Below are 25,561 nucleotides of genomic sequence, written 5' to 3'. Positions count from 1 at the left end.
CTGCTATTACTGCTTCTTGTAATACTTGTATAATTATTTCTAGGCCTGTGCAATTAATAGAAAATTTTACATCAAGATCGGGATTCAGTAATTTCTAAATGTTAGTGATTATCTTGAAATATACTTGAAATTCTTGTTATTGTGCTATCTGTCTCTGTTTATGTTTATGTAATGTAATGAATATTGAACACTGAATCAAAAATTATGATTGATCAATATGAGGAAATTAAATAATATTTTTTGTCACATGTCCAGCCTTGACTATTATTGTCTCTACACAGTGAAGGTGCACACACTGCCACTGTAACTGATTAATCTACATAAAGTATTAACAAAGGGATAACTGACAACTGATTAATAATGTCTTTTGCACAGGTGAAGTGTGAGTATGCCCTGCTCAAAGACAGACTGTGTGCTGTGACGCAGGAGAGAGATTTAGCTGTGTGGGAGAGGAACCAGCTCCAAGGCAAACTGGAGAACCTAGAGCAGGTGCTCAAGGTAAGGAGTATATTTTAAACAAGGACTGACACCACCATTGTCTGTGTGCAGAGAGAAGTTTAAACTCTCTGCTCAGGTACTCCTCTTCTGCGGGCATGTTTTGGGTTCTGGACATTGTAACTCCCTGGAGTGATGAGACTTTGTGACATAATAGTTGAAAATTTAAAGAGCAAAATTGCACCCTCAGCGTAAACATTCTGAAATAAAAAACAGAATAAATACCTACATTGCTACCTAGAAATGATACGTGTCTGCCCATTATAACAAAATATGCTAAAAAATAAATATTTCTTATCACAGGTCACAAGCAACAGAGAAAAGGTTTTATGCACCTACTTTCAGCATAGTAACAACAGCTTTTTCTTTCCTCTCCCACAATCCCCTCTTGACACTCTGCCTCCCCTGCGGACAGCATATGCGAGAGGCTGCAGAGCGGAGGCAGCAGCTAGAGTTGGAGCATGAGCAGGCATTGGCAGTACTCAATGCAAAACAGCAGGAGATTGACCTGCTTCAAAAGGTAAGGAAGCTCACCTTATGTAACACTAAGAGCACTTAATGTCCTTCCCTGCTTATGTGGTATTGGTCCAAAGACTTTTTTTGACCACAAGTACAATATACACACAGTAGGGGGTCAACTATGTTCAAAATGGGGTAGAATGGGCTCTTCTCATTGGGGGCACAGCAAGAGCATTTCTAGCCCATTTCAAAAGTCATCTATCACTTGTAGCCCACTGTGCTCCATCTCCCACAGACTCCACTGTTCATTAAAGTCTAATCAAACAGTCAAAAACTTAATGGGATCGGACACTTTTTGGACACTTGCTTAAACTAAAATTCTAGGCCTGGACATTTAATGCTAACTCCTCTATGGTTTTGTTTTCTGGTTGGTTGTGGTGGGCACGCATGGTCAGTCATAGCAGGGATTGTTGATAGTGTGAAAGTGATAAAGATTGTGGCCAAAGCCTCTTGTTGTAGCTCTAGTGCCACTTTTTTCTCTTTGCACTCCAGCTTCCACAGTTCTCAGCTTCACTTAGCAGAGGCCTGTTACTGTGTTATGTTGTGTAAAACAGTTGAGATTTTGTTTGTTTTTCTCCTAATTAGATAATGTTTGAGAGGGTCAAATTTGAGAGTGGGACTGTAAACATAAAGGTCAAATGGTGCCTCTAGATGTTTTATGTATTATAATCTATATAATCATCTAGTTGGTGAGAAATAAATGGGCAGACAAAAACACAAGTTTGCATAGGTGATGAATAATTCTCAAACCATGGCCATAGGCTATGTGGTCGGTTTTACATTGGACGAACAAAACGCAAACTGAAAAACAGCCTGGCTGAGTACAAATGGGCTATAAGGACCTGTAACCCCCTATATCTTATGGCCATGCATTACAAAAAAGCCAACCATCGCAGCTGTAAAAGCCAAAAAATCTGTGTAATTGAACATATTAAAGAAAGAATAAGAGGAGGAGATAGATTGAAAACACTATTACAGAGAGAGTCCTTGTGGATCTACACTCTCAAGACCACCCAGTTTCCAGGACTCAGTGGAGAGCTAGATTTCTCCCCCTTCCTTTAAAACCACTTCCTTTAAAACCACAAGCTCCATGAAACTGTTTAACTAATCCTATAACTAGTCCTCTAATATGTTATACAAATTATAGTTATTTCTGTAGCACTTTTGAATTTTGCACTATATATATTTTTATACTTTTTATACTATGTATCTTTCTATATATTGGTTGTTGGGTTAGTACTATTTATATCTTGTATTATATTTGAATTTAAATAGCTTGTAACTAAAATCAGTTCAGCCTACTTGTCCCATCATGCACCAGGGGACTATGAACATGTGACCTACACCTATTACTTTAAATATGCACTGTGATATCTATCTCGAGTTTGCCCTGATGAAGGAAATTAGCACTGGTGCTACAACCTGGTACAATGCATCTCTCCTGTTAAGGTTAATGTAAAAATTGTGTGCTGTCACTATCTCAAATAAATAAATAAATAAATAAATAAATAAAAAAAATAAAAGGTGATTTTAACTTTATCTGCCATGTGGTATTAAAGGCTTTTATTTTGGCTAATTATTTTGTACTTTTTGAGTGTCTCAGTTTTTTCCTGCTTCATTCTCAAACCATTTTGCTATTGGTTATTGAGAGCTTTACGCATTTATAGTCTGTTGAAAGTGTTTTTGTTTTTTTTCAAACAATGTTTTAAATACTTGCCTAAACATATGATCTTATTTTTACATCTGTATGTTACATATCACAACATTTGAGTACAAATACAGATGCATTAAAATGTCATCTAAATGAAACTAAACTAAGCCATGATCTCCAGTGAACTTACACACTGACCCTGTATTCCTCAGGCACAGGTTGAGGCTAAAAAGGAACATGAGGGAGCTGTCCATCTTTTAGAGGTGAGCGTTGGGGAAGGGTCTGCCGTATGGGACTTTTTCTTCACTATTTAAATTTTAATGCTCTGGTTCAAAATCTAATTTATGATCTCAGAGTGTTGATAATGCCTTTTATTAGTGCTGTTAAATCCAACTGGGTAAAATGATTTTTAATAGCATAATAAAGGATTTTTGTATCCTGCACACTATTTTCCTTTGAATGTGTTTAAAAGTGAACACACAAGTAATTGTGCTAATTTTCTTTTTTTATATTTCTTTGCACTGTATGGCTGTGTGGTTACACATATACAGAACCACTTGGACAGCATGCAGGTATTGCTGAATTGCTTTCATTTCTCTACTTGATATCATTTTACTTGCACCTGCATGTTCTGTGCCTCACACTTTGTTTCACTTACAGCCATGGGCTATAGAGATGTAACAGCCTCAGTTCTGGGTTTAGGAGATGAATGACTGCAAAATGTTCAATCTGGTATGAATTATGAATCAGGGTTAACCTAAATCTAGTTGTATTACAAAGCTTTAGATTTCTACTTCCATAAAAGGCAGATACAGTGGATATCTCAAAGACAAGATCCTTCTCGAGACCTCACTGACTGTTTAAATAAAATTTTTGAAAAACAGTGAGCCTTGTCAATATTTAATTTACTCTAACTGAATGTAAAATACACCTAAAGAACACAAAATTTCATTTTCATTTATGCCAATGCATGTTTTAGCAACTACCCACCTTACGACTGTGATGCTACTATTAATTTTTGTGCTCTTTCTGTGTAATTTTGTGTTGACTCATGTATTAATAATTAGCAGGAGTGTTACACTATGCCTAGGACTTTCTTTGGGTAAACCTTAATTTGCCTGAGAATAGCTGCCGTACTTCCTAAACAGAACTTCCTCATTTTTATTTTTCAGACCAAAACTATCTATGCACGGGGCATTTTAAATCTATGAGAGTATTTTAATGCCTCTGTTAAAACTGCAATTTTTTGTGACCTGCATTTACCCATTCCATGCTACTATTGAACAGAAAATATATGATTTGTCCACAACTATTATTAATACGTGCATAACTTTTTATTCTTTTTTTTTTGCCATTTTTCCTTCCTTGTGTGTGGATCTCCTATCTTCTGGCTTTCTCTATTCTCTTTCCTTCTCTCTGGCTCTGTTGTATTCCCGGTCGTCAGGCCAAGGTCCGGGACCTGGAGGAGAAATGCCGGAGCCAGAGCGAGCAGTTCAATCTTTTATCAAAAGAGCTGGAGAGGTTTCGGCTGCAGGCGGGGAAGTTTGACATCCTCAGCACTGAACCAGTAACTGTGTGTGAATCACCCGGCTCCCCCACAAGTCCCTGTCCCAGCTGCTAAATGGATTGGCTGCCCCTACAGGAAAAGGTCTAACTATTTTAGTTGTATATAACATTGACCTTCATTTGTACATTTTTTTTCCATAGAAAGGAAATGATGGCACTGAAAAAACAATATACAGATCATATATGGTCTAAAAAGACTTAATTACAATTTTCAGTAATTAATGCCTGGTTTTAAATGAATGTTCAAGATTAATACACAGTGCATTTGTTGTGTGTTGGGTGGCAGATTGTTCAGGTGCACACAGCATCTTGCGGTGTATTCTTATTTGTGTATTGTACTAATATTAAATACATAGAGATTTCAACTACCTAGTTTGTATCTTTTATTTACTGAGATAATTATTGTTAAATTTATTAAATTTGTTGCAGGAAATGAGATCCCCTCAACCAGGTCTTTAATATCAGAGTTTATTCGGCCTCTACAGCTGAGTGGAGACAAGCCTGATCTCCTCTCTGTCAAACCAACATTCCTCACTCGGACAGGCAGCAGCTCTGCACGTGCCTTCCTTTCTGAGGTAATTCAGGTTAATTTCTGTAATCTATAGAAATTAAATGAATAGAAATTTAATTTGATTTCACTGGTATAAATGGAAGTATATGTGAAAATGATTAATAATAAATTTTGTCATACCTAGATACATTTGTTTTTTCTTTGTTATCCCCATAACCTAATTTTGTTCATTTTAGATGGAGAAAGATCTTGGATCAACCACCAGGTCCAAGCTCAGATACACAGGGAAGGTTCGTCTGTGCATCGCTCGCTATAGGTATGTATTTAAAGCTTATACACAGCCTACTGAAGTGAGTGATGACAAAGAAAGTCACATCTTTAACTTCAGGACTCAGTTCCAACATCTTGATTGAATTATTTGTTTTCTCTCACTGGGGTGAGGGAAGATTCTGTGTTTCTGTCTCTAAAGAAAATTACCTGTCAGCACAAAAATAATCGAAAATCTCAGCTCACAGATATAGAAAGCAGCCCAACAAAGTTGTGCTTCAAGCAGTGTTCAAAATATCCTCTCAGCTATGGTGGTTGTAGGCAAATACACTTTTCACAACAGAAAACCTGTCATTTGAAGAAATATTGTGTAGTTAGTTTGCTATATTGTGTCATGATTTTGCTCTCACAGCTATAATCCCTATGATGGGCCCAATGAACACCCTGAAGCTGAGCTCCCACTGGTGGCAGGGAAGTACCTCTATGTTTATGGGACAATGGATGAGGATGGCTTTTATGAAGGTATGTTACAGCAGTTTCATACAGCCGGTTATTGTTTTAAATATGATGGTCATTCAATTGATCTTTTCCTTTGTGCCTTAGGAGAGCTGCTGGATGGACGGCGGGGCCTTGTTCCTTCTAATTTTGTGGATTTTGTCCAAGATGAGGGGAAATCCATCAAACAAAGGGACACAACAACAAAAGAACCTGGCTACCTCAACCATAGTAGCCTGGGACCTCAGAAACTGGGACTGGGCACGCTGACAGGAACAGGAACGAGCAGCCTGCTGTCTGATAGTAAATTAGACTGTCTAAGCACCAGCAGCTTGAGCATGGATCTCTTAGGCTCCACTAGCAATGGCACAGGAACCTTGGATGTTAACATAGATGAGGTTGGTGAAGACATTGTGCCTTATCCCCGCCGCATCAACCTGATCAAACAATTGGCCAAGAGTGTTATTATTGGCTGGGACCCCCCTGTGGTCCCTCCAGGTTGGGGCTCCATCAGTGGCTACAATGTCTTAGTAGATAAGGAGGTACGAATGAGTGTGCCATATGGGGGAAGGACAAAGTCTCTAATTGAAAAGCTAAACTTAGCCACCAATACATACCGGATCTCGGTCCAGACCATCACGGAGCGAGGCCCGTCCGATGAGCTGCGCTGCACCCTGCTGGTGGGGAAGGATGTGGTAGTGGCTCCCTATTACCTGCGCGTAGACAGTATAACACAGGTGTCGGCTGAGCTGTCATGGATGCCCAGCAATAGCAACTACAGTCACACCATCTTCCTCAATGGAGCAGAGTACGACATGGTGAAGGCAGGTGGCTATAGGTACAAGTTTCTCAACCTGAAGCCTATGACAGTTTACAAGGTGAAAGTCGTGGCACAGCCGCATCAGGTGCCTTGGCAGCTTCCATTGGATCAAAGGGACAAAAGGGAAATTTCTGTGGAATTCTGCACTCAGTCTGCAGGTCAGTCTTTTTTGTTGATATATTGCCCTAATCAGATGCTGTGTAAAATGTAGTCCTCTCTAAATTTATCTGAAAGATAGTCATCAGCCAACATTGATATCCAGAGAGACAATTTATTTCTTAAACATTACCTAGCATTTAACTAACATTTATTTACTTGAAAACTGTCAACCATTTCTATTTTCCTTTGCCTCTTTAATATTGCCACAGAGGTTGTGTATTTAGAGAGACAGCCCACAAACAGCAACAGAACACAAAACATTTAAAGTTATGAAAAATATCTATTGGAAGCAGAGACTTTATAAAGAAGTGGGCTAAGTGAATGATCCTATATGGAACACAGCGGCTAGTGCATTAGCCATGTCCATTTAAATATACAGTCTGAAGCATGCTGTGCTTGCTGGTTGTCAGTTACTTTTTTATCAATATAATTGTTTAATAAGATGGTGTAAAACATTTAATATTTTTTGCATTGTATGTGTTGTAGTGTAAAAGTGAAAGTGAAAGTCAAAGGCAAAGGGGCAGGACAAAATTTTTAATTGACTTTTTACAGACAAGCAAACATGCTGAGGGTTCATTTAATGATCTATCTATTGAATATGTAAATTAGAGGCGACTGGAATAGTCTGAGTGTTGGTGGCAGACAGACATCTCTTGTCAATAAAACATGGGCTGTGTGTAGAAGAACTATATTAGGCTTTCACTGTCAGAGTCGTCTTCTTGGAAGCAACTTCATTAATAGCTAGCAATACAACATTTTAATAGCGTTTGTCACATACCACTGCCTTAGTTTGCAGGGACAATGTGTTGTTACCCATATTATATGTAAATAACTCAATTATTTCATTTTTGTGCTTTTTTATATTAAAGACATCTTTGTTTAGTCTATTTTCCTGCCCCATGTACTGGCTTTCCTGAGTATAAATGTAATTAAGATCCTGATGTGGATCTTCAGACTCACAGTTGCATGCTGCAGCTTGGAGATAGTGCTGACTGCATCTGATGCCTGACTGTGTGTCTGCAGGGGGCACAGTATTGCACAGATGGGTATGTTGTTTAGTAGGCAGAGTCCACTTGCAGAGTGAGTGAGATTTTTGAAGTCAAAGAATGTTATTCTTTTTTTGATTTTAGGTGTTTGGTCTAGGCTTTAATTGCACTTTAGCAATAGACATAGTCACCCATACAGCAAATATTGTACCTTCCACAAACATTGAAAATCCCCACATGTAGTACTTTGTATGTACTACTTTTTATGTATATTTTCCCACATATCTTTGTAGCTGTGTTATTTCCTATCTGCAAAGTCTCTTGTTAGACCACTGTTTGTAATTTACGCCCACAGCAGAGGAATATCCCTATTTCATAACTCTAGTCAGGTTATTAAATGGATAGAGTGTATAGTGTAGTACTGAGGTCAGCATTATATTTTCTACTAAATCAAGCAGCAGAAATGGTGCAGGCAGAGCTCAGCTTTTTTGTTTCCTCTCCTAATACAGCTGCTTGTGTGTGTTGTCCCCAGGGCCCCCACTCCCACCGCAGGAGGTACAGGTCCTGTGTGGTCAAACGCCCGGGGTCCTGCAAATCAGATGGAAGCCCCCTCCACTGACTCCTTCAGGAACCTCCAATGGGGCGAGTGTAATTGGCTATGCAGTGTGCACAAAAGGACAGAAGGTAAATATGTTCTGACAACATACATCAAACGAAATACATACTTGACAGTAGCAGTCTTCTGCAATAGTCTGTTCTGTACATCTTATCAGAATAGCGCTCTGTTGCCATCTTCTGGTAACTTTTTATAGTGCTTAGTCTAGTCATAGTGGATTATTTTCTATTTTCAGAGTGTGTATGTAGTATGATATATATAGTTTGTAAAAATGCCCTAATTTGTTGTGCTTATTCATTATGTTTTGTAGATTGCAGAAGTCCTATACCCAACAGCAGACTATGTAACAGTGGAATTAAACAGGCTTCATTGTTTGGAGGCCCGAGAAGTTATTGTAAGGACATTATCGACACAAGGAGAGTCTCAAGACTCTTCGGTGGCCATAATCCCGCACAATTTGTTAGGCTCTCCACACCTATCACGCCGCAATATTGCACCACCCCACCCAATTCCCCAAATGCAGACACCTCCTGTGCACTCCCAAACTCACCCTCCTTATCCATCTACATACCCTCCAAACCATCCTCAGCCCCATGTGCAGCCGGTACCACGAGGGCAGCCCCACACACTACCACATGCAGCACCACACACACAGCCTCTACGACACCCTCCCCCTCACCCCCAGCCTCACTACCAGCGCCACACTGTACCCACATCCAAACCATTACTAAGTGCCAGAGAGCCAGAAACCAAAGAGCACGAGGTTGGCTTACGACCGGGCCAGCCCTGGGACCGCTGCCCCTCTCCTCTGCCCACAATGCGCGGACACAACTTGGAGCCGCCGCCCTTCCAGCCGCATCGCTCGCCATCTCCACAGCGAATCCTGCCTCAGCCTCAGGGAGTCCCCATCCCAAACACCATCGCTAAGGCCATGGCCAGGGAAGCTGCCCAGAGGGTCTTTGCTGAGGGAAACCGGGTATGTTGACTAAAATAAGTCTTCATACAATAGTATAGTTAAATATGATATTGGTTTTTATATTTTTTCTGTGTACAGGTTGAAAAGAGGAACATCTTTAGTGAGCGCGGTATGCATCCTCTTAACTCTGATGAAGAGGAGGATGGTTATGACTCTCCACATGCAAGAAGGAGAGGAGCATCTGTAGATGAATTTCTCAGAGGCTCTGAGTTGGGAAGGCAGGTAATGTGAAGTTATGTTTCACACAATGTTTTTGACATCACATTACTAAATATATTACCATTGTTGCTTTCTCATTCTCTCATTTTCTTGTTTTTTTTGTAATTATCATCTAGCACCATCATCATCACCATTATAGCCACAATGATGAGTACTACACGGAAAGCAGTCGGGGCTCTGACCTGTCTGACATCATGGAGGAAGATGAGGAAGAGCTGTACTCAGAGATGCAGCTGGAGGAGGGTCGCAGACGCAGCATTAACTCTCACAACACTCTCAAGGTACCCTCACACCTGGTTTACACCTTTAGAAAGCCAAACTGGGAGGTGGGGAAAAACCAAACTGAAGAAGGATGACCAGTGTTCTTTTGAGCTAAATCAGACCTCCAGCAAAGCATGCTCCATCATCCTGCCCTTAAGCTTCACACATCTAAGGCTGAGCCCCTAAAAGGCTGTGTGTAACTAATGAAGCAACATGTGTGAAGACAAGTCAGTAATTTAGTCACCTATTGAGCCTGCTCACTTGTCGTTTCTAATGTTGTCTTTTGTTTAGAGCATAGCATTATAGTGGGTCATGGCATATCAAATGCATATGGGAATCTCATTTAAGTGAGTACTTAAATGGAAGTATTTATTTTTTGTTGCTGTCTGCCATGCTCTGTTATTTTTTGTTGTAAACGTTGTCAGTCTTAGTATATAACTGGTACTTTGGTTTGCGAGTGGTTTGTGTGGATGCATAAGTGAATGGACAAGACAGGACTTTGTTACTACTGTGTTCACTGTGCTCTGTCCATTGCTATATGTGCTCACATTGACTAGGGTTTTGTACAATAAAGTATGTCTTTCATTAACAAATGTTTTCAATTTTAATAATACTAATAATTTAGTAATATTATTAAATACTTTTAATACTACTAATATTGATTTACAGTGTAAGTACATGTTTGTGCATTGTGCAGACATTAATACAGTCAGTTTGCACAAAAAAATACTTTAGCATACTTGTAAAATTGTGTATAATGTTGCAAGTGCTTGTCTTTGACTATGTTGTTGATCCTCCCCATGCTTTTACACCAGTTTTTTTTTTTCCCAGCCATGTTGCATTGTCTTTCATCAAATATTTCTTATTCATATACAAAATGTTACCTTTTTACATTTTCTCTTATTCTTTCATATTTTATCTAGTTATTACTTTACTTAAGTTTGTCTTAGCCTTTACAGATTCCTGCTTAGAGCATGCCATTTCCCCCTCATTGAATGAGACTGCATGTCTTACTACATTGCCACAAATAACTAATTCTGTCTTTATTTTGTCTTCCCTCCCCATTTATTCTATTTGCGTACTGTGTTGTTCCTTCAACTTTCAATCCCCTCAAAACTGAATCTTGAACTTAACTTGAACTGAAATTGCGAACTGTGAAAATGTGGATCTTTGAATGTTGCACTACTGAAGGCATATTACAAGCGTCAGGATTTAGCTGAAGAGCGAGACTGCTGGGACCTTCAGAGGGAGGTGGTCAAACAAAAGTCGCTCCGCAGCAAACGTTTGCACAGTATCCCCGAAGTGGCCGAGGAGGAGTCAGACAGTGTGGACAGCATGGGCCAGCACCTGAGCTTTGAGGAGAGTGGGAGACCGGGAACGCCGCACACTCAGAGGAGGCTGTATCCTCAGGACAGCCTCATGCACAATCATTTAGCCCCCAGCAAAAGTTCCCGACTTCTACAGCGGCAGCGCTCCTCACCCCGCTATGGTGATAGTCGCTACGGCTACCCAGAGGATGGAAGCCTGGGTCGTATGAACCGCCAGAACACAAAGAGTCCAGATAGTGGGTTAGATTGTGGCAGTGAGGAGGAGGGGTCTCTGGGACGGAGCCATCGAGTGTACTATGCTCACGGCAGCCCCATGAGAGGGCCTGTGCGCATCATCCACTGTGAAGGTCCTGTGGAGAGACGTGCGTTGGCTATGGGCCGCAAAAGGACTCTGACGCGCCAGTGCAGCGTGGAGGAGGAATTCTGTGATGGGCCGGGGTCGGCAGCCAAGGCAGTTCACACAGGGGATTTTAGGAACAGGGAACATTATGGCCCTCGGGAAACTGGAGTCTTCCCACACAGAGAGGCTAGGCTCCAGTCTATGCCCAGGCACAACCGGGACCAGCCGCTGGTGTGTGAATCCGACTTTCTGCTGTCCATTCCATCAGCAAACAGCCATCCTGTTTTCTGAATGTTGTTATATTTTCTTTATAAATAAGCACCCTTTTGTTGGCATTCCCTTTATTTAATGACCAAGTGTCACATGTTCACAGTTAGTCTGAGTTGATGTTTACTTTGTCTCACTTACTTTGCTTGTATTTCATTATGTCAAGTGGATTTGAAATGAGGAATTTTAGTTATCTAAAGGCCATTTAACCACGTTTTGACTTTTCATGTCTCTGAGGGGAAAGGGTCCATCAAAAGAGCAGCAGATGTCCAATGCATGGGAAAGCTTGTCTTCTGCTTTTCACTGTCACTGCTCAACAATGCCATTACCACATCTCACTTTGCTTTGCTTTTAAATTATAAAATATTAAAATATTAACTTTGTAATTTCTGTTGGAGCATTGACAAATGTGTCCACGTTTTGCTCTTTCAATCATCATTTGTTATTTTTGTAGTCCCGTTTCTTAGTCTTTGCTCATTATTTCACCATCCCCTGCTTTCATCATTTGGATTATGGAAACACGTGACATGACATGCCTAAAACAAAACAAACTAAGAAAATGGTCTTTAGTTCAAAACCAAACTCGAACACTTGTTATTGTGTTGAGGGCTGGTTTCATTTTTTTGATCAGTTAATGGATTTCTTTATCAATGTTTTGTCTATTATTTGGTTTCCCTAAGGACAAATGGACAGTCATTTGCTCTTACGGCTTTAAGTTCTTTTAACAGGATTAATTTGTGAGATTTATTTTTACTTTCATATTTTATGCAAATAATGTTGTAACATCTAATTTCTTTTCCCTAAAGATTGTCAACTCACCAACGCATGGAAACTCAGACCGCCTGGATCCCTCAGGGAGGAGAGTGGTCCACATTGGTACCCCCCCTCAGCGACGCCCCATCCCCTCTATTGGTTAGTGAGATCACATCCTGAGAATAACTGTCCTTCCAGCACCTCAGATGTTTGTGCAGAAATACCTTGTGTGTTCCCCTTTTCCCATACGAGCCAAGCTGAACATCTCTCCATAGCTTTCAGAAACACCTTTTATGGGATGTTTGTCCAACTAGTAGCCACTCATTTTCATGAGCGTGAATTGTTTCGAAAAGTTTATATTCCTTTATAACCGTGTGTGAGTGTTTATTATTGAATTAAACCTTGCAAGAATGCAAGCATTGCTGTTTTACAATGTCTGATTTTAGAGAAATGTGTTGCCTTGTGCATCCAGCTCCTTCAGGGCAACTCCATCACATCTAGTGTGACAATGCTAAACTGGGCCATGGGATAGAGTTGAGTGTTTGTCTAAGGGATCTGACATAATGCTGTGATTGGTGTCTTCTGTAGAGATCACCATGGACAGTAACAGTGAGGGGAGTGAGGGGAACCTCTCACCTGGCAAGGAGGATGTTAACTATGGCAGTGTAGCTCGGCGCAGGATATGGCCACCTATGTCCTCAGAGGATCAATATGGTATGTAGTGCAGCCTCTCCAAAAAGATAATGCATCATTGATAAGTGATGAGTCAAAGTCAAACACATGCGGTGATATCATCCATGAATGGTGGTCATAGTTTGTTATTGGATTTAGCTTTAGATGAGACAAGCTGACAGGGGAATGCCAGACTGGCCACTTTTCCCATTGGAGAATGAAAACCCTCCCTTGTATGTACACCTCTAATCCTTAAAGAAACCAACCCACCCACTCCTGTACTCACCCTTCATGTCAAGGTCCTTCAGCACCCAGCTGTCCCTCCTTTTCACTCAAGTCCCTTTTTGGGCCAGTCTGTTCATTTATTTTTGCATGCAGTTTATTAAATACCTTCAACTCTGTTACTTAGTTGGCCATGCATTAAAGACTCCATCTTCAAATGCATTACAGTACTATATTAGATTAATTAAAATTTTCTTGCCATTGAAATATAATTCATAGAAATCCACAAGAAGCATGAGGTTCATGCCACCCCCTCACTGCCCCTAAGATCCATAATCACAAACAAATGGAGAATCTTTATGCTGTCATTCATTTTATGTTGCAAACAACACCTACATTGGAATAACACATTGTGTTACATTTGAAGAGCTTGCATGCCCGCAAAGTGAAACAGCAATGAACATAGTGCTGTGTTGATCTGACTGTATTCCTGAGTCTTGCATTGTGCATCCAGTTCTTCTCTTTGCACCCATCAATCCACGAGACATGTTTTTGTTTGTGTTGTTCAGTCTGTGATGTTTGGTGTCTGTCAAATCACAGAGCAGATATGTGTGAACAAAGAAACCCACAAAACTGTGAACTATTTATGTTTGATTCATGTTATTTGGCAATTTGACAAACTACAGCTAAATAAAAAAAAAAAAAACACTTCTTTTTCACACATGCACTGCACCTTACCAAGTTTCCCCCGTCAGCTTTACCAGACACCATGTCCTCCCATTACTTTTGGGCCCTTTGTGGCTGTGTAAAGCTGTTAGTAGTAGCCGAGGCCTCCTCTTTGTTTCAGATAGTTATGGTGGACGCAGGCACGGCCGGGGACACCGCTCCTATGGGGAGGAGATGGGTGAACTGACACGAGTGTTTGTAGCTCTGTTTGATTATGATCCAATGTCCATGTCACCCAACCCTGATGCTGCTGATGAAGAGTTGCCTTTCAAAGAGGGTCAAATCATTAAGGTGACATAACATTATGGGCAGTAACAGAATGTTTAGTTTGAGCATGTTGTAATTTGCTTGGTTTGCATTTTAGGTGTTTGGAAATAAAGACAAGGATGGCTTCTACCGAGCGCAAATTCGAGACAGAGTTGGTGTAATACCATGTAACATGGTTTCAGAGATTCAAACAGAAGATGATGAAATGATGGGCCAGCTACTCAAACAGGGATTCCTTCCACTTAACACTCCTGTAGAGAAATTAGGTGAGCCATATTTATATTGCTGTTTTTTTGACTATACTACCTGCTTCTCCAACTGTTGCCTCTGCTTTTCTTTGCTATGAAGTGAACTGCGACCGTTTCAGAGATGGCCGCTCAATAAATCGCAGGTCCAGAAGGTCCAAGAGAGGTCTGTGTAGAATAGATGCTCTTCTCCATTTTCATCATACTGTGTTCAGTCCTTTTCTTCATGCATTGTTATTGCTATACTGTATCTCAGCATTTCTGTTATGTTTGTGTTTTACGGCTTCAGAGAGATACAGACGAAGTGGCCGGCCATATCCTATGTCAACCCGAAGAATGGTGGCCCTCTATGATTATGACCCAAGAGAGAGCTCCCCTAATGTTGATGTGGAGGTATCACCTTAAGCACTCTTGCACACTCAGCTGTTCACTTTGTCTTATCACTGTCTATTACAATCATGGGTTTGTTTAGCACATACATAGCTCTGTTTAGCTAAGAGCAGTTATGTACAGGAGGGCTTTATTCAGCATAGAGGTTTCACGTGGCCATGTTCTTGATTTTACTCACTGTCACCTTTCTATTGGCACTGCCATCGCCTCAGTATGAGCGTCACAGACTGAATGAGGAGGTGAGTGTGGGGAAGGAGGGTCTATCAATTTTCTGTGTCTGTTTCCTCCCCATGTTGCAGTGCAAAGGAGGAGGTAGGCTTCAGATGAAGGGTCTAGCCTTAGGTCCCTTTTGGGTGCCACTATAGCCCCTCATGTATTGCCTAAGGCAGCATTCTGACTCCTCAGTTTGGTCTTTGTGTCCACTTGTCCCCTACATGGGCCATGTTTGTTTTGTGTTTCTGCAACAACCCAAATGGAGACCTGTGTGTCCGCTTCAGTCTTCAAAATTCTGATGCATTGTCAGTTGCACCCTTCAATGCAACTGTGTGATTAGTCTGACTCATATTTAAGATGCATCATCTTTGTTTGGAGAAGAACTTCAGTGTTGAAAACATACTGCACCCCCTTAAATTTGATGTGTTTAGTCCTGACCTGTTTGAACACCAAGTTAGGACGAAATAGTGTTATAGTCAATGTTCAACTAAGATGTCAATGTCAATCTTTTTTTCACAGGCTGAACTGACTTTTTGTGCGGGAGATGTCATCACAGTTTTTGGTGAAATAGATGAAGATGGTTTTTACTATGTAAGTTTATTTAATAAGGTTATCAGTGATTAGCTGTGTTTTGAGCTCAAAAGAAGACAAGAATAATTCAAAAAATTATTGTTTTATTTTGCAAGGAGTATATTTTACTTGACTTGTATGAGAATACTGTAAAAAGCACACAGTACATCTGCTTTTCTGTACTCTGCAGGGTGAACTTAATGGACACAAAGGACTTGTTCCTTCCAACTTTCTTGAAGAAGTGCCTGATGATGTAGAGGTTTTTCTCACTGACTCACCATCTCGTTACCCTCCGGACACTCCAGCTCGGATAAAGACCAAAAGGGTACATGCTCCTTCGCAGTACTAGCCCTCTCATCCTTTCTCAGTCCCCTCTATCTCCTCCAGTCTCGTGTCTGTGCGTGTGTCTCATTGATTCAAGTCTGGTGGGTTTTTTGGTTGACCATTTTACTGTAAATATATAGATGTTTAAAAAGATCTTTAAAGAAATACTTGAGGTATTTTATTTGCCATGTTTACTGCTGTGAGGGGGAGAACTGAATGGATGGACCATTCATAATGCATTCTCAGTTAGTCCATTTCTCCAGTGACTTTTTACCTGTTACTGTCTTAAAATCAGCAGTCAATCCTTTTTGCACATGCATACTTTGCATTCAGCCAGATGCTTTATGAATATATTGTTTAATCTGAAATTATTTCTAATAGAGTAAATAGTTTTGTTCTTCTGATAGACAAACCATATGGAATATTCTCAGCATGTCTTATAGATGCATGGTTTCTTGAAGATTTTATAAAAAGATAAGTGCAAAATAGTTGAACTTTTGTATCAGCTCCAGAACGCCTTGTTTTGTAAATCTTTTTTCTTGTAAAGTAGCACGTAAGGTCACATAACATGTCGCTGTCAGAGAAATCTATAATTTCCTAAATGTAAATATATCATGTTATTTTTGTGTCCAACTAAGACTGACACAATTGTTTTAAAATTGCAAAGTCATTTGATGTTACTTGTTGTATTTTTTTACCATTGTCATTGCGCAAACTATTAATATGCCATCACCATATTTTGTTTGTTTTTATTTCTTTTCCTCACCTGCTTGGCAAAACAGAAGAAGAGTGTTCATTTCACACCTTAAAGGCTCTATTTCCTTCACGTAAGTGAGCAACTGAGGATACCTCTGTAACACTCCCCTCATCTAATGCAGATGTCCTGGGTGCCCCTTACATTTCTAGTATACACCATGAACATTACATTCCTTTTGCACTGTTCAGATAAGTCTAACTCCCTATCACTGTCTGCTGATAGACTAATCTAACCCTCGCCAATGCATTAGACAATAAGTATGGTATCTTCAGTTGTTTCTCTGAGTGTTGTATATGACAATGTCTGTCCCCTGCAATGAGTCTCTTCCTGTAACTCATGAGATGCTGAAAGGCTGCAGGTGCACATATATTTAACTACTTCCTTTAAAGGTGAATTTAGACTTACAGTAATTGTGGTGCTTTAGCAAGGTGCAGTTTTTGTTTGACCAATTGTTTAAAAGTATAAAAGGTTAAAATTGTAATTGGCATTATGAGCGTATATGTTGTGAACATTCTGCACATTTTTTTAAATCGCAAGTGCAATGTAAGGCCTTTTAGCTCATGATTACAGAAACAAATAGTGACATGTAGTTTCTCTATATCTCAGATGTCTGTTTAATACAAATACATTATAACAGGTATTTAGTAAAGTAAAGAAAAGTGAATGTGATAACTATGTCCTAATTGTCACAATATGCAAATGTAACAGTTTTTGTGAGAGGAACTGCATTGTCTTTGACAGCCATTGTTGGGAAATGTGGTTACCCTAGATGTGAAAGTTAGTTAAACATGCTTCAACTCTGTGTTGTGTAGTGTCACCTGTGGTAGCTTCATGACCCCTACCTAACTTCTGGAGTGAGGGAGGGGAGGGACTTAGAGCTATACCCCATAATGACAAACAGAACTGTGGAGGAGGGGAGTGGTGCTTCAGGTGTAAAATTTTTGACTTTTTAATACCATCAATTGTCCCTTACGGGTTTCCCCATCAGGTGCCAATGGAAAAAACTGCTCTGCTTCCACTGTCTGCCCATACTTCCCCGGGCCTGGCTCTGCCTGGTGGCACACGCACTCCGATACAAGGAAAACAACACTGCTCAAAAAGGGAAGGACCTAATGCATAAACTTGCACCTGTAAAATAAGTCTAGAGATAATCTAGAGTCTATATAGGGATACAAATTATTTTATTTTTAAAGTACAACTTGAGAACGTAAATTATTATTGTAAATCTGCTGTACATTGATATCACCTGTATTTTGTTAAGTTATAAAAATTCATTTTCTGAAAACATACATTTGTCGGTCCTAATGCCTCAGTATCTGCCAATGCACTAATTTAGAAAATTACAGAATGTCAAATAATAAAATATTCCATATTTTCAATAAATAACCCACAAATCAGTGAGGTCAGTATCCTACAGGCACAGTACCTCTGAACCTGTGGGGGCATTTTAATTAAACTTAATAATGGGCACACATGTATGCATACTAATAGTACTTAGCTGACACAATGTTGAGTTATACTGTGACTAATCAAAATGAACGACTCTCCCTCTGCCCCCTTTTCAAGAAAAGCAAATGTCAGGCACAGAGAACAAGCACATTGTACTTACAGGGTTTCTGCAGCAGAATCAACCATTGATGTCCAGTTGACTGGAAATGCCTAGCAGATCCAACCTTCATGTATTTGCCTTATAATTGCACAAAGGTTTAAATCTTGTCCTGTAATGTGCAGCTCCATGTCTGCTCTTTTGTCATGTGTCATAGCTAAACTTTCCTTCACTACTCCCAACTGTGACGTGCAGGGAATAACACTTTAGGACAGAGTTGGGTCGAATGCCGATAAGAAAAGCACTTTAAGTGACCGTCCTATACTGATATCACACTAATCCTAATCCATGACATACAATATAGTATAAGAAATATAATGGACATCTATATAGAAACAAAAGTCACATTAACATTTTAAAGTTAGCTAAAGACAAAGCTACCTCTATTTTCTGTATGGCCAAATCAAATCTGGTTATTCAGCCTGGATATGGTCTATAATTGTTGCATTTTTGTGATAGATACAAGTACTGTATATCTATAAAATCCACCTTACTGTAGAGTAGTGAATGTATGATCAAATGAAGGCCAATGTATTAGAAAGTTACCCAAAGGGATTGTCCTGATGTCAGTCTTGTGATTGTTAAGTGTCAACCCTACACTTCTGTTTCAACCATCTCAAAGTTTATTTTTTTGAACAAGAGTTGAACTGAAACTGCCAAATGGAATGTATGCAAACATTCTGTAATATTTCCTGTACATTTCTCAGCTGCCTAGCCATGTTATCTAATGACAAACTCCACATTTTCCTAAAGACCAACCCTATTCTCATTGTTTTTGTTCAAGTGACTGTTGCTCTTTTTGTACTTTGTCCATTTGTAAAATTGTTTTTAAATGTTTATACTTGATTTTCAAACTGCCTTTTTTCTACATTAACTTTATAATCAAACAGTGCAAGCTTCCCCCATGGTGTCTTTAAGACCATATTGTTTAAGAGTCTGCTATTGTGTGCTAGCTTTATGATATAAAAATTATCAGCCTATATTACTGGTTACACATTGTGTGGGTGTGCATGTGCAATATTTTCTAAAGAAAAATATTATGAATAAATTTGCTATTTTGTAGTCGAGTCTCAACTTGTTTGCCAACGTTTACCATTTTAATATGCAACAACATTGCTAATGACCAAACAGTTAACATCTAAATAAAATTCACGACTGCCAGTAAACTTATTCTTACAAATAATCAAATTATTATTCAAACAGCTTCTCAAATATATTTAAATTTAAACTTCCAATAAGAAAAAATTAGCTAGTCATGTTTTATGTCTAAAAAGACTTCAGGAACATCTAAAACAAACTAAGAATGCAGTCTAGTCTAAAGATAAAACAACAGGTTGTCAAGTTTGACATTGGGCTCCCTGTGAATGCTCTGTCCCACGAGGAAGGCCAATTTGTGGGCATACTGGCATGGAGCAGGCACTCTGATGATTCCCTACAAAAACAGAAATATGTAATGTTTATTTACAAGTCTAGTACAAGTCTATCCTTCTCAAACAAATATCAGGCACACAGTTTCTATCTACACACCTGCCAGTTGTAGTACATGTGGCACAACTTGTAGGTGAGCCGCTGCATGTGGTCAGGCTTGAGTCCGCTAGTATCGTACACAACATTGTAATGGGTTGGGGAAACACTTCCTTGACGGACAGCTTGGCTCACGATGTAGAAGTCATACCTGTCAATGTGCATTAAACTAAATGAGTCATTCTAAGATTTTCAAAAGCTATCAAACCTATTGGCCTCTAAAAAATAAATACATTTAAAATATTTCACTTACCACTCGGGACGGGTAACATCAGTGTCCACAACTGTGCCTGGTGGAGGGTTTGACACTTTGCCATTGATGTGCGCAAAGAACCTGCTGTTTATGCGCTTCTTCACCACCACCACACTGATCTTTGGCCTGAAACAGATGAACAGAAAATACTAGGAAAAAAACCAAACACTTTTTTGTTGTTAAAATGCAAATATAAATATGGTATACATGTAGTCTTGGCCTATAGATTTGATTGCTTCCATGATCTGTGCAACTTCATAGTTGACAACACTGTGGAGCTGTCCATCTCCTACCCCATCTCGGTACACAATGATACGAGAGGGCAGACATTGGTTGAACTTCAGGTATTCTTTCAAAGCACCTGAAATTAAACCAGATGCTTGAATAATTTCCCATTTCTAATTAGCTCTAATATTCATCATTATTTACCACCAAGGCACTTCTTCAGACCATTCATGATCTCCTGGCCTCTGTGCTGCAACACACAGTTTGAGTACCACCTGCAGAAAGATGATAAATGAAACCAAAAATGAACCAACACAAATTATAACTTTAAACTAGCCAATACAAGAAAAAAAAAAAATCACAGTCAATTAAAAAACCCAGAAGCTAGAAGTAAACAGACCTGCTCATGCTCTGATTTAAACTCGCCACTAAAGCACCAATGGACCTTTTCCCCGCTGTGGTGTCATGATAGCAGTCAATGCCCACAATCATGAGCTGCTTAAGCTAGAAACACAAAGAGACTTGTCAAAACAACATGCTGCAATTTAAACAAATGAAAAGATAACTCAATTGTTCCAGAAGCAGGTGTTTTGAATTTGTTGGCCTTTTAACAAGTCTAGAAAAAACTTGACCCTTACAGGAACCTCCACACTCCACAGTTCTCCTCCCATCTTGCAGGCCATCTGAAGTGCAATCTTGGTAGCCACTGACATCAGACCCTGAGGTTTGCTGAGGGTACGACCCAACACGCACTGGCTGGGTGTGGGGCAGTCCACACACAGGTACTTCTTGACTGAATCATACCTGTCCTGCCTATTACTGGGGAGGACCACAACCACCTAAAGAATGAACACATAACTATATAGCCAAAAACACTCACACCAAAGTAATTGTTCAATGGTTGGTGATATTTCAGCAATTACAATTTGCACATGTGGGGTCACATTCTGCTGTAGAGCTCGGAGCAGGGATTCTTGATGATCCTCATATTCGATCCTGGCAGGTAAGAGCAATGCTGAAAACGAACTTAATCACATCAATAAATGCAAAATTCAGCCAAGTCACTCACATCACAGCACGCTGAACGGAGATGCCAAGTGGACCAGAGACTCTCCCAAGACTTTGCACAAGTGCCTGGGCCTCATTGCTGTTGCGCCTTGTGAACAACAACAACCAGTTGGAAAGAGGAGGGGATCTTATCAGAGGTATTCCACGCATCTCTTTGGCCCAGTCAGCTGACCAAGGATCATATTCGTACTGTGGGGACACCATGTGTAATTACATAATGTGAGTACTCTTCATATTTACAATTTTAAATGCACAATAAAAATACAATTTGCACTATATTTACTGATTTCTGTCCCTGGAAAATCCTCTCTACTGGAAGCACTCTACCAGTCAGTTGGACAAGTTCTTTGTCAAAAGAAAGGCCCCACTTGTCCATCTCTGACTGTGCTTCAGCATTTCTAAAATAAAATGGGGAAGCCATTAAATTAAATCACTATGCACACCAAAACTTTATTTTGATTTTAATGCAAAATGGTAAAAACTTTTATTGCTTACTTCTGTATGTTCATAATAAATCTGTCTAGGCATTTTTCTCTGTCTTCTGGGCTCAGTTTGGTGTGTGCACTCAAGTCTTTCATGATGCTGAAATCTGCTCTCATCTTGTCAGTCAGTCCTGCAAATGAATGCATTGAGAATTGTAATAGTTTGGTATTTTACACAGCCCCAAATTATTAAATGGTAACCTGTGAGGTAGCACAACTCTGGGACCAACAAGGCTGGTCCAGGAGGAGGGCCTCCGGCGGGACCCAACCTCTTTACGTGACTGACCAGCATCACCTGATTGCCATCAACGATGCTTATGCCATATTGCTGTAAGAGAGCAGTGAAAATATCATGATGCAGCATTTGTGTCTGATCTGGATTTGTTGTAATTGTAATCCCCAGATGTGTGACACTTACATTACTGAAGTAGTTCCTGAAAGAGATTTCAGTGTCTCCCTTCTTGAAAGTGTTATTGGGTGTCTGATCCCACGCTATGTCATCAACTCTGTAGGTTTTATTGTTGTACCTAAACAAACACCCCAAAGACAGATGTTAAACCTGAGCACAAAGCATCCTGCATATGGAAAAATTTCCGCCATACTTTGTGAGGACGATTAAACCAACAAGCTCTTTAGCACAGATGTCTGGGAAGCGATGAGCTGGACATTGCTGCTTGAGATTAATCATGAAGTCAAGGACAGTTTCACTACGAAGAACCCTGTGGCTCACGTCAATGCACAGCATGATGGCAGACTCATATGCCAATATAGCTGTAGTGTAACCAGGCCATATGGTCAATCTAAAACAAGGCAGTAGAACATACCATAAACAAAACATCATATGCCCAGAAAGTTAAAACTATTTTGAATGAAAAATATGTACTTGTGCTTTGGAATGTCAAGAGGGTCATTTGGGTTGTAGTAGTTTCTTCCAATCTGTTGCATCTTTAGTACTCTCAAAATCCTGTGTAAAAATACAATATAATAAAACTTATCAACATTTAGTGGGTGCAGGGGTATGAAGTAGGCAAATTATTCACATTTTTACCTTCTGAATATTATGTTGTAAAACTGGAAACACACAGGTGAGGTTGGTGGCAACTCACTGGTCAGTGTAACAGTTATTTGAATCTTTTCTCCACTCCTGGTCTCACTATAGAGCACTGTCTCCTAAACACATTATAGGGAAAATAGTTTAGGTTTATTCATAATGTACATGGAAATATGATAAAGGCATCAATGTGTAGAAAGCCCTGTGCAAATATAATATATATGACTAACTACATGCATATTGCGTTTTACAATATTATACCTTTTTGTGCAACCTGTGAGGCAGAAAAAGCAGTGCTCCATCGAAACTTCTAGCTGAACCTAAGATTTCCTCATGCTGGAACAGAAGTGCAGATCTGAAACGCCAAGACTCCATCGGGGGTTTGAAGTCCACATGGTACTGATACAAGACCCACTGAGGCCGGGACAGGATACGAAAGTAGTTTGCAGAGAGCTTAATGGCCCGCCCAGATATTCCTATTGGAAATTAAGGGGAAAAGTGTGCATTTAATTGTTTTCCTAAAAAAGCATAACATTAATTAAATAAAAACTGCAGACCAGATTTTGAATCTTTGACATGCTCCATGGCCTGCCTGGTGTTGATCCCAGCATCATTGAAATCTCGACGGTGGCCTCCACGCTCACCAAGCTTAACTTGTTGAAATCCAGCTGAAATCTGCATGAGAGCTAAAAATACAGAGCAACTTTACACAAATCCAAATCCTGCAACACAAAATGAGATAGGGTCCACAAGAACAAGACTTTAAATTAACACCAACATATATGGTAATAGAAGTCATTTTAAGGATCATTAAGTACAAGTTTAATGCTTATAGCTTCATATTTAATTTTAGATTTTCAGTAACAGCTGCACCTGTTTATCGGATGCAAATATCATAATCAAATCATACATTAACTTGATAGATCAAGTGAGTGAGTTTATTTTGAGCATGCATGAAACATGGGTATCAAGTTAAAACTACACAGCCAGTAACAATCTGATGGAGGTGGACAGCTCCCTTTTGTAAAAATCCCCCTGGCTGCAGTAAGCAAAAGTGACAGGTTTATTCTCCATGGATGACTTTCAGAAAATCTTACCCCATTCCCAAATTATTTAAGTTCATATCCATTTGCAACTGTGCAACTTGTGTTACCTTCTTCAGTAAATGGGCCTGGAGTAGTTTTTTGCCTTCCTCTGCCAACCTTCACTTCAGCAGGTGGGACAGGGGCAGACTCTCTGGGCTGGTCCTTCAAAATGTCAGTGAATTATAGTGAGTGATTATAGTGCAATTACATTTTAACAGCTAAACTGAATAAAAAAATAACAGTGCATTGACTGGAATTTAACCATTCTGACACTTACAGCGCCAACTGCCTCCTGACCGCGGGCCCTTCCTCGTGATCTTGCTCTTGCCCTGCCACTCATGGTTATTGAGGTTATTGAGACACTATTGCCCAACACTATATAAAAACACAACCAACTAATTAAAAAACATGTAAGGTTTGCTTTACAAATAATGCATTAACATGCATGAACATGCTTCCATTAGAATACAGCTCTTTCTATTTCTGCACTGCTAGCACATGGTGACTAGCTAAGCTAATCCACACGTGGCATGAGCTAGGCTCAGCACTGCATTTGTGCTCATGGGGCACTACACTAAATCAATTTAGTGTAATGTTTAAAATTTGTTTAATATTAGACATTCATTTGATAGTTTTCGCAAGTCTCAATTGACATCTGGAAAAAGTAATACATTTAAATAACATGCGTATAAAAATTCTCTAAAGTGCTCTCTAAAATAATGATTTAAAACATTACAACATATCAAAACTGAATATTTGCTCAAATAGAGACTTACAGTTCACACCACCGGAGGAAAAGAAATGCTCGATTAATTTTCTTGCAGGTGGCGCCGCGAAACGTCACGGGACATAGACCTCTTCACTGAGATAATTCTTACGCCGAAAACTTTGATAAACGCAATAATTTCAAGTTGACTAAATGTCTGATTAAAACTGCTTTGTATATAAATAAACTATACAAATATTGGCCGAAAAACACGAATTATAATGACCAAAAAACAAAAACAAAACACAAATCACCCGTTTCGGGACTAGGTTTTTGATCGCATTGATCAAACAATTACAGGTGTGTAAATGTACATGTCGTTAAAATTTGGGCCACTAGAGGGGGCCAGAGTTGAAAATGTATGATATTGTTGACTTAAGTATCCCCAAAGTAATGTACAAAGCAAAGTGCAATATACTTGTACATATTCAAAGATTGTTTTAGATGAGTACAAACCACTACAATTTAAAAGGAACCTACGTGTTTAAAAAACCCAGATTTAGAACCAAGTTTATAGAGCGAAGCTTTGCGGTGAAAGTTAATTTATGGAATTTAGTCTTAACAAAGACATCAAAGGATTAAGTACAATGATGGCATAAAAAATGTAAATATATATATAAAATCCAGTGCAATATGTATGTATGATAAAGAAAACTAAGTTGTTGCGCCTAAAAGTGATGATCTCTGTTTGCAGTTGATAAATATTTGTGATTGAAATTAAATGTATTGATGAAATTTTTAAAAATAACTATCACTGTTTATGTATTTTCTGGAAAGGGGGGCAGATAACATAAGATTACTCTTGTTTCTGTTCCTTTTCATTCATTTCTAGTATGTTTAATGTTATGACACTGTTGTATTCTGTTGTTACTCTTGTAGCCCACTT

General features: G+C 39.4%; 2 protein-coding genes across 2 annotated transcripts in view; one reads left to right on the top strand and one right to left on the bottom strand.

Annotated features, from left to right (window-relative positions):
* rimbp2b (RIMS binding protein 2b) overlaps nt 1-19,231 on the top strand; it is a 55,183-nt gene extending 35,952 nt beyond the window's left edge. Inside the window, 21 exon segments of the mRNA XM_055161662.1 lie at nt 376-498; nt 911-1,015; nt 2,878-2,928; nt 4,110-4,275; nt 4,278-4,313; nt 4,661-4,806; nt 4,979-5,058; nt 5,422-5,531; nt 5,613-6,482; nt 8,002-8,153; nt 8,396-9,061; nt 9,140-9,283; nt 9,397-9,561; nt 12,283-12,388; nt 12,818-12,943; nt 13,971-14,140; nt 14,214-14,382; nt 14,465-14,527; nt 14,651-14,754; nt 15,484-15,555; nt 15,725-19,231. Of these exon segments, the coding sequence (XP_055017637.1) occupies nt 376-498; nt 911-1,015; nt 2,878-2,928; nt 4,110-4,275; nt 4,278-4,313; nt 4,661-4,806; nt 4,979-5,058; nt 5,422-5,531; nt 5,613-6,482; nt 8,002-8,153; nt 8,396-9,061; nt 9,140-9,283; nt 9,397-9,561; nt 12,283-12,388; nt 12,818-12,943; nt 13,971-14,140; nt 14,214-14,382; nt 14,465-14,527; nt 14,651-14,754; nt 15,484-15,555; nt 15,725-15,883 (3,783 nt within the window). The 3' untranslated portion in view covers nt 15,884-19,231.
* A 60-nt stretch (nt 19,232-19,291) lies between these two features.
* piwil1 (piwi-like RNA-mediated gene silencing 1) lies at nt 19,292-24,871 on the bottom strand. The gene is made up of 21 exons (XM_020935456.2): nt 24,686-24,871; nt 24,187-24,284; nt 23,978-24,071; nt 23,382-23,510; nt 23,086-23,300; nt 22,822-22,943; nt 22,657-22,737; nt 22,376-22,573; nt 22,192-22,300; nt 21,975-22,101; nt 21,787-21,904; nt 21,575-21,689; nt 21,293-21,480; nt 21,147-21,219; nt 20,862-21,062; nt 20,624-20,727; nt 20,428-20,498; nt 20,206-20,359; nt 19,999-20,124; nt 19,749-19,896; nt 19,292-19,653 (listed from the first exon to the last, which is right to left on the bottom strand). Exons 2-21 carry the CDS (start codon nt 24,247-24,249, stop codon nt 19,537-19,539), a joined length of 2,553 nt encoding a protein of 850 aa, XP_020791115.1. The 5' UTR covers nt 24,250-24,284; nt 24,686-24,871; the 3' UTR covers nt 19,292-19,536.
* Nucleotides 24,872-25,561: the final 690 nt, after the last annotated feature.

This window comes from Boleophthalmus pectinirostris, unplaced genomic scaffold (assembly GCF_026225935.1).
Source record: "Boleophthalmus pectinirostris isolate CB_2022bp ecotype Guang Dong unplaced genomic scaffold, ASM2622593v1 HiC_scaffold_4, whole genome shotgun sequence".
Lineage (NCBI taxonomy): Eukaryota > Metazoa > Chordata > Actinopteri > Gobiiformes > Gobiidae > Boleophthalmus > Boleophthalmus pectinirostris.
This window is presented reverse-complemented; position numbering and strand designations above follow the sequence as displayed.

What these genes read in the sequence shown, in the direction of transcription:
- piwil1 (XM_020935456.2), bottom strand. Translation starts at nt 24,249, where the DNA reads ATGAGTGGCAGGGCAAGAGCAAGATCACGAGGAAGGGCCCGCGGTCAG. An exon ending in TGTGGAGTGTGGAGGTTCCT is followed by an intron (nt 20,728 to 20,861) that starts GTAAGGGTCAAG and finishes TTGTGTTTCTAG; the next exon opens with CTTAAGCAGCTCATGATTGT. An exon ending in TTAAATCAGAGCATGAGCAG is followed by an intron (nt 20,499 to 20,623) that starts GTCTGTTTACTT and finishes ATCTTTCTGCAG; the next exon opens with GTGGTACTCAAACTGTGTGT.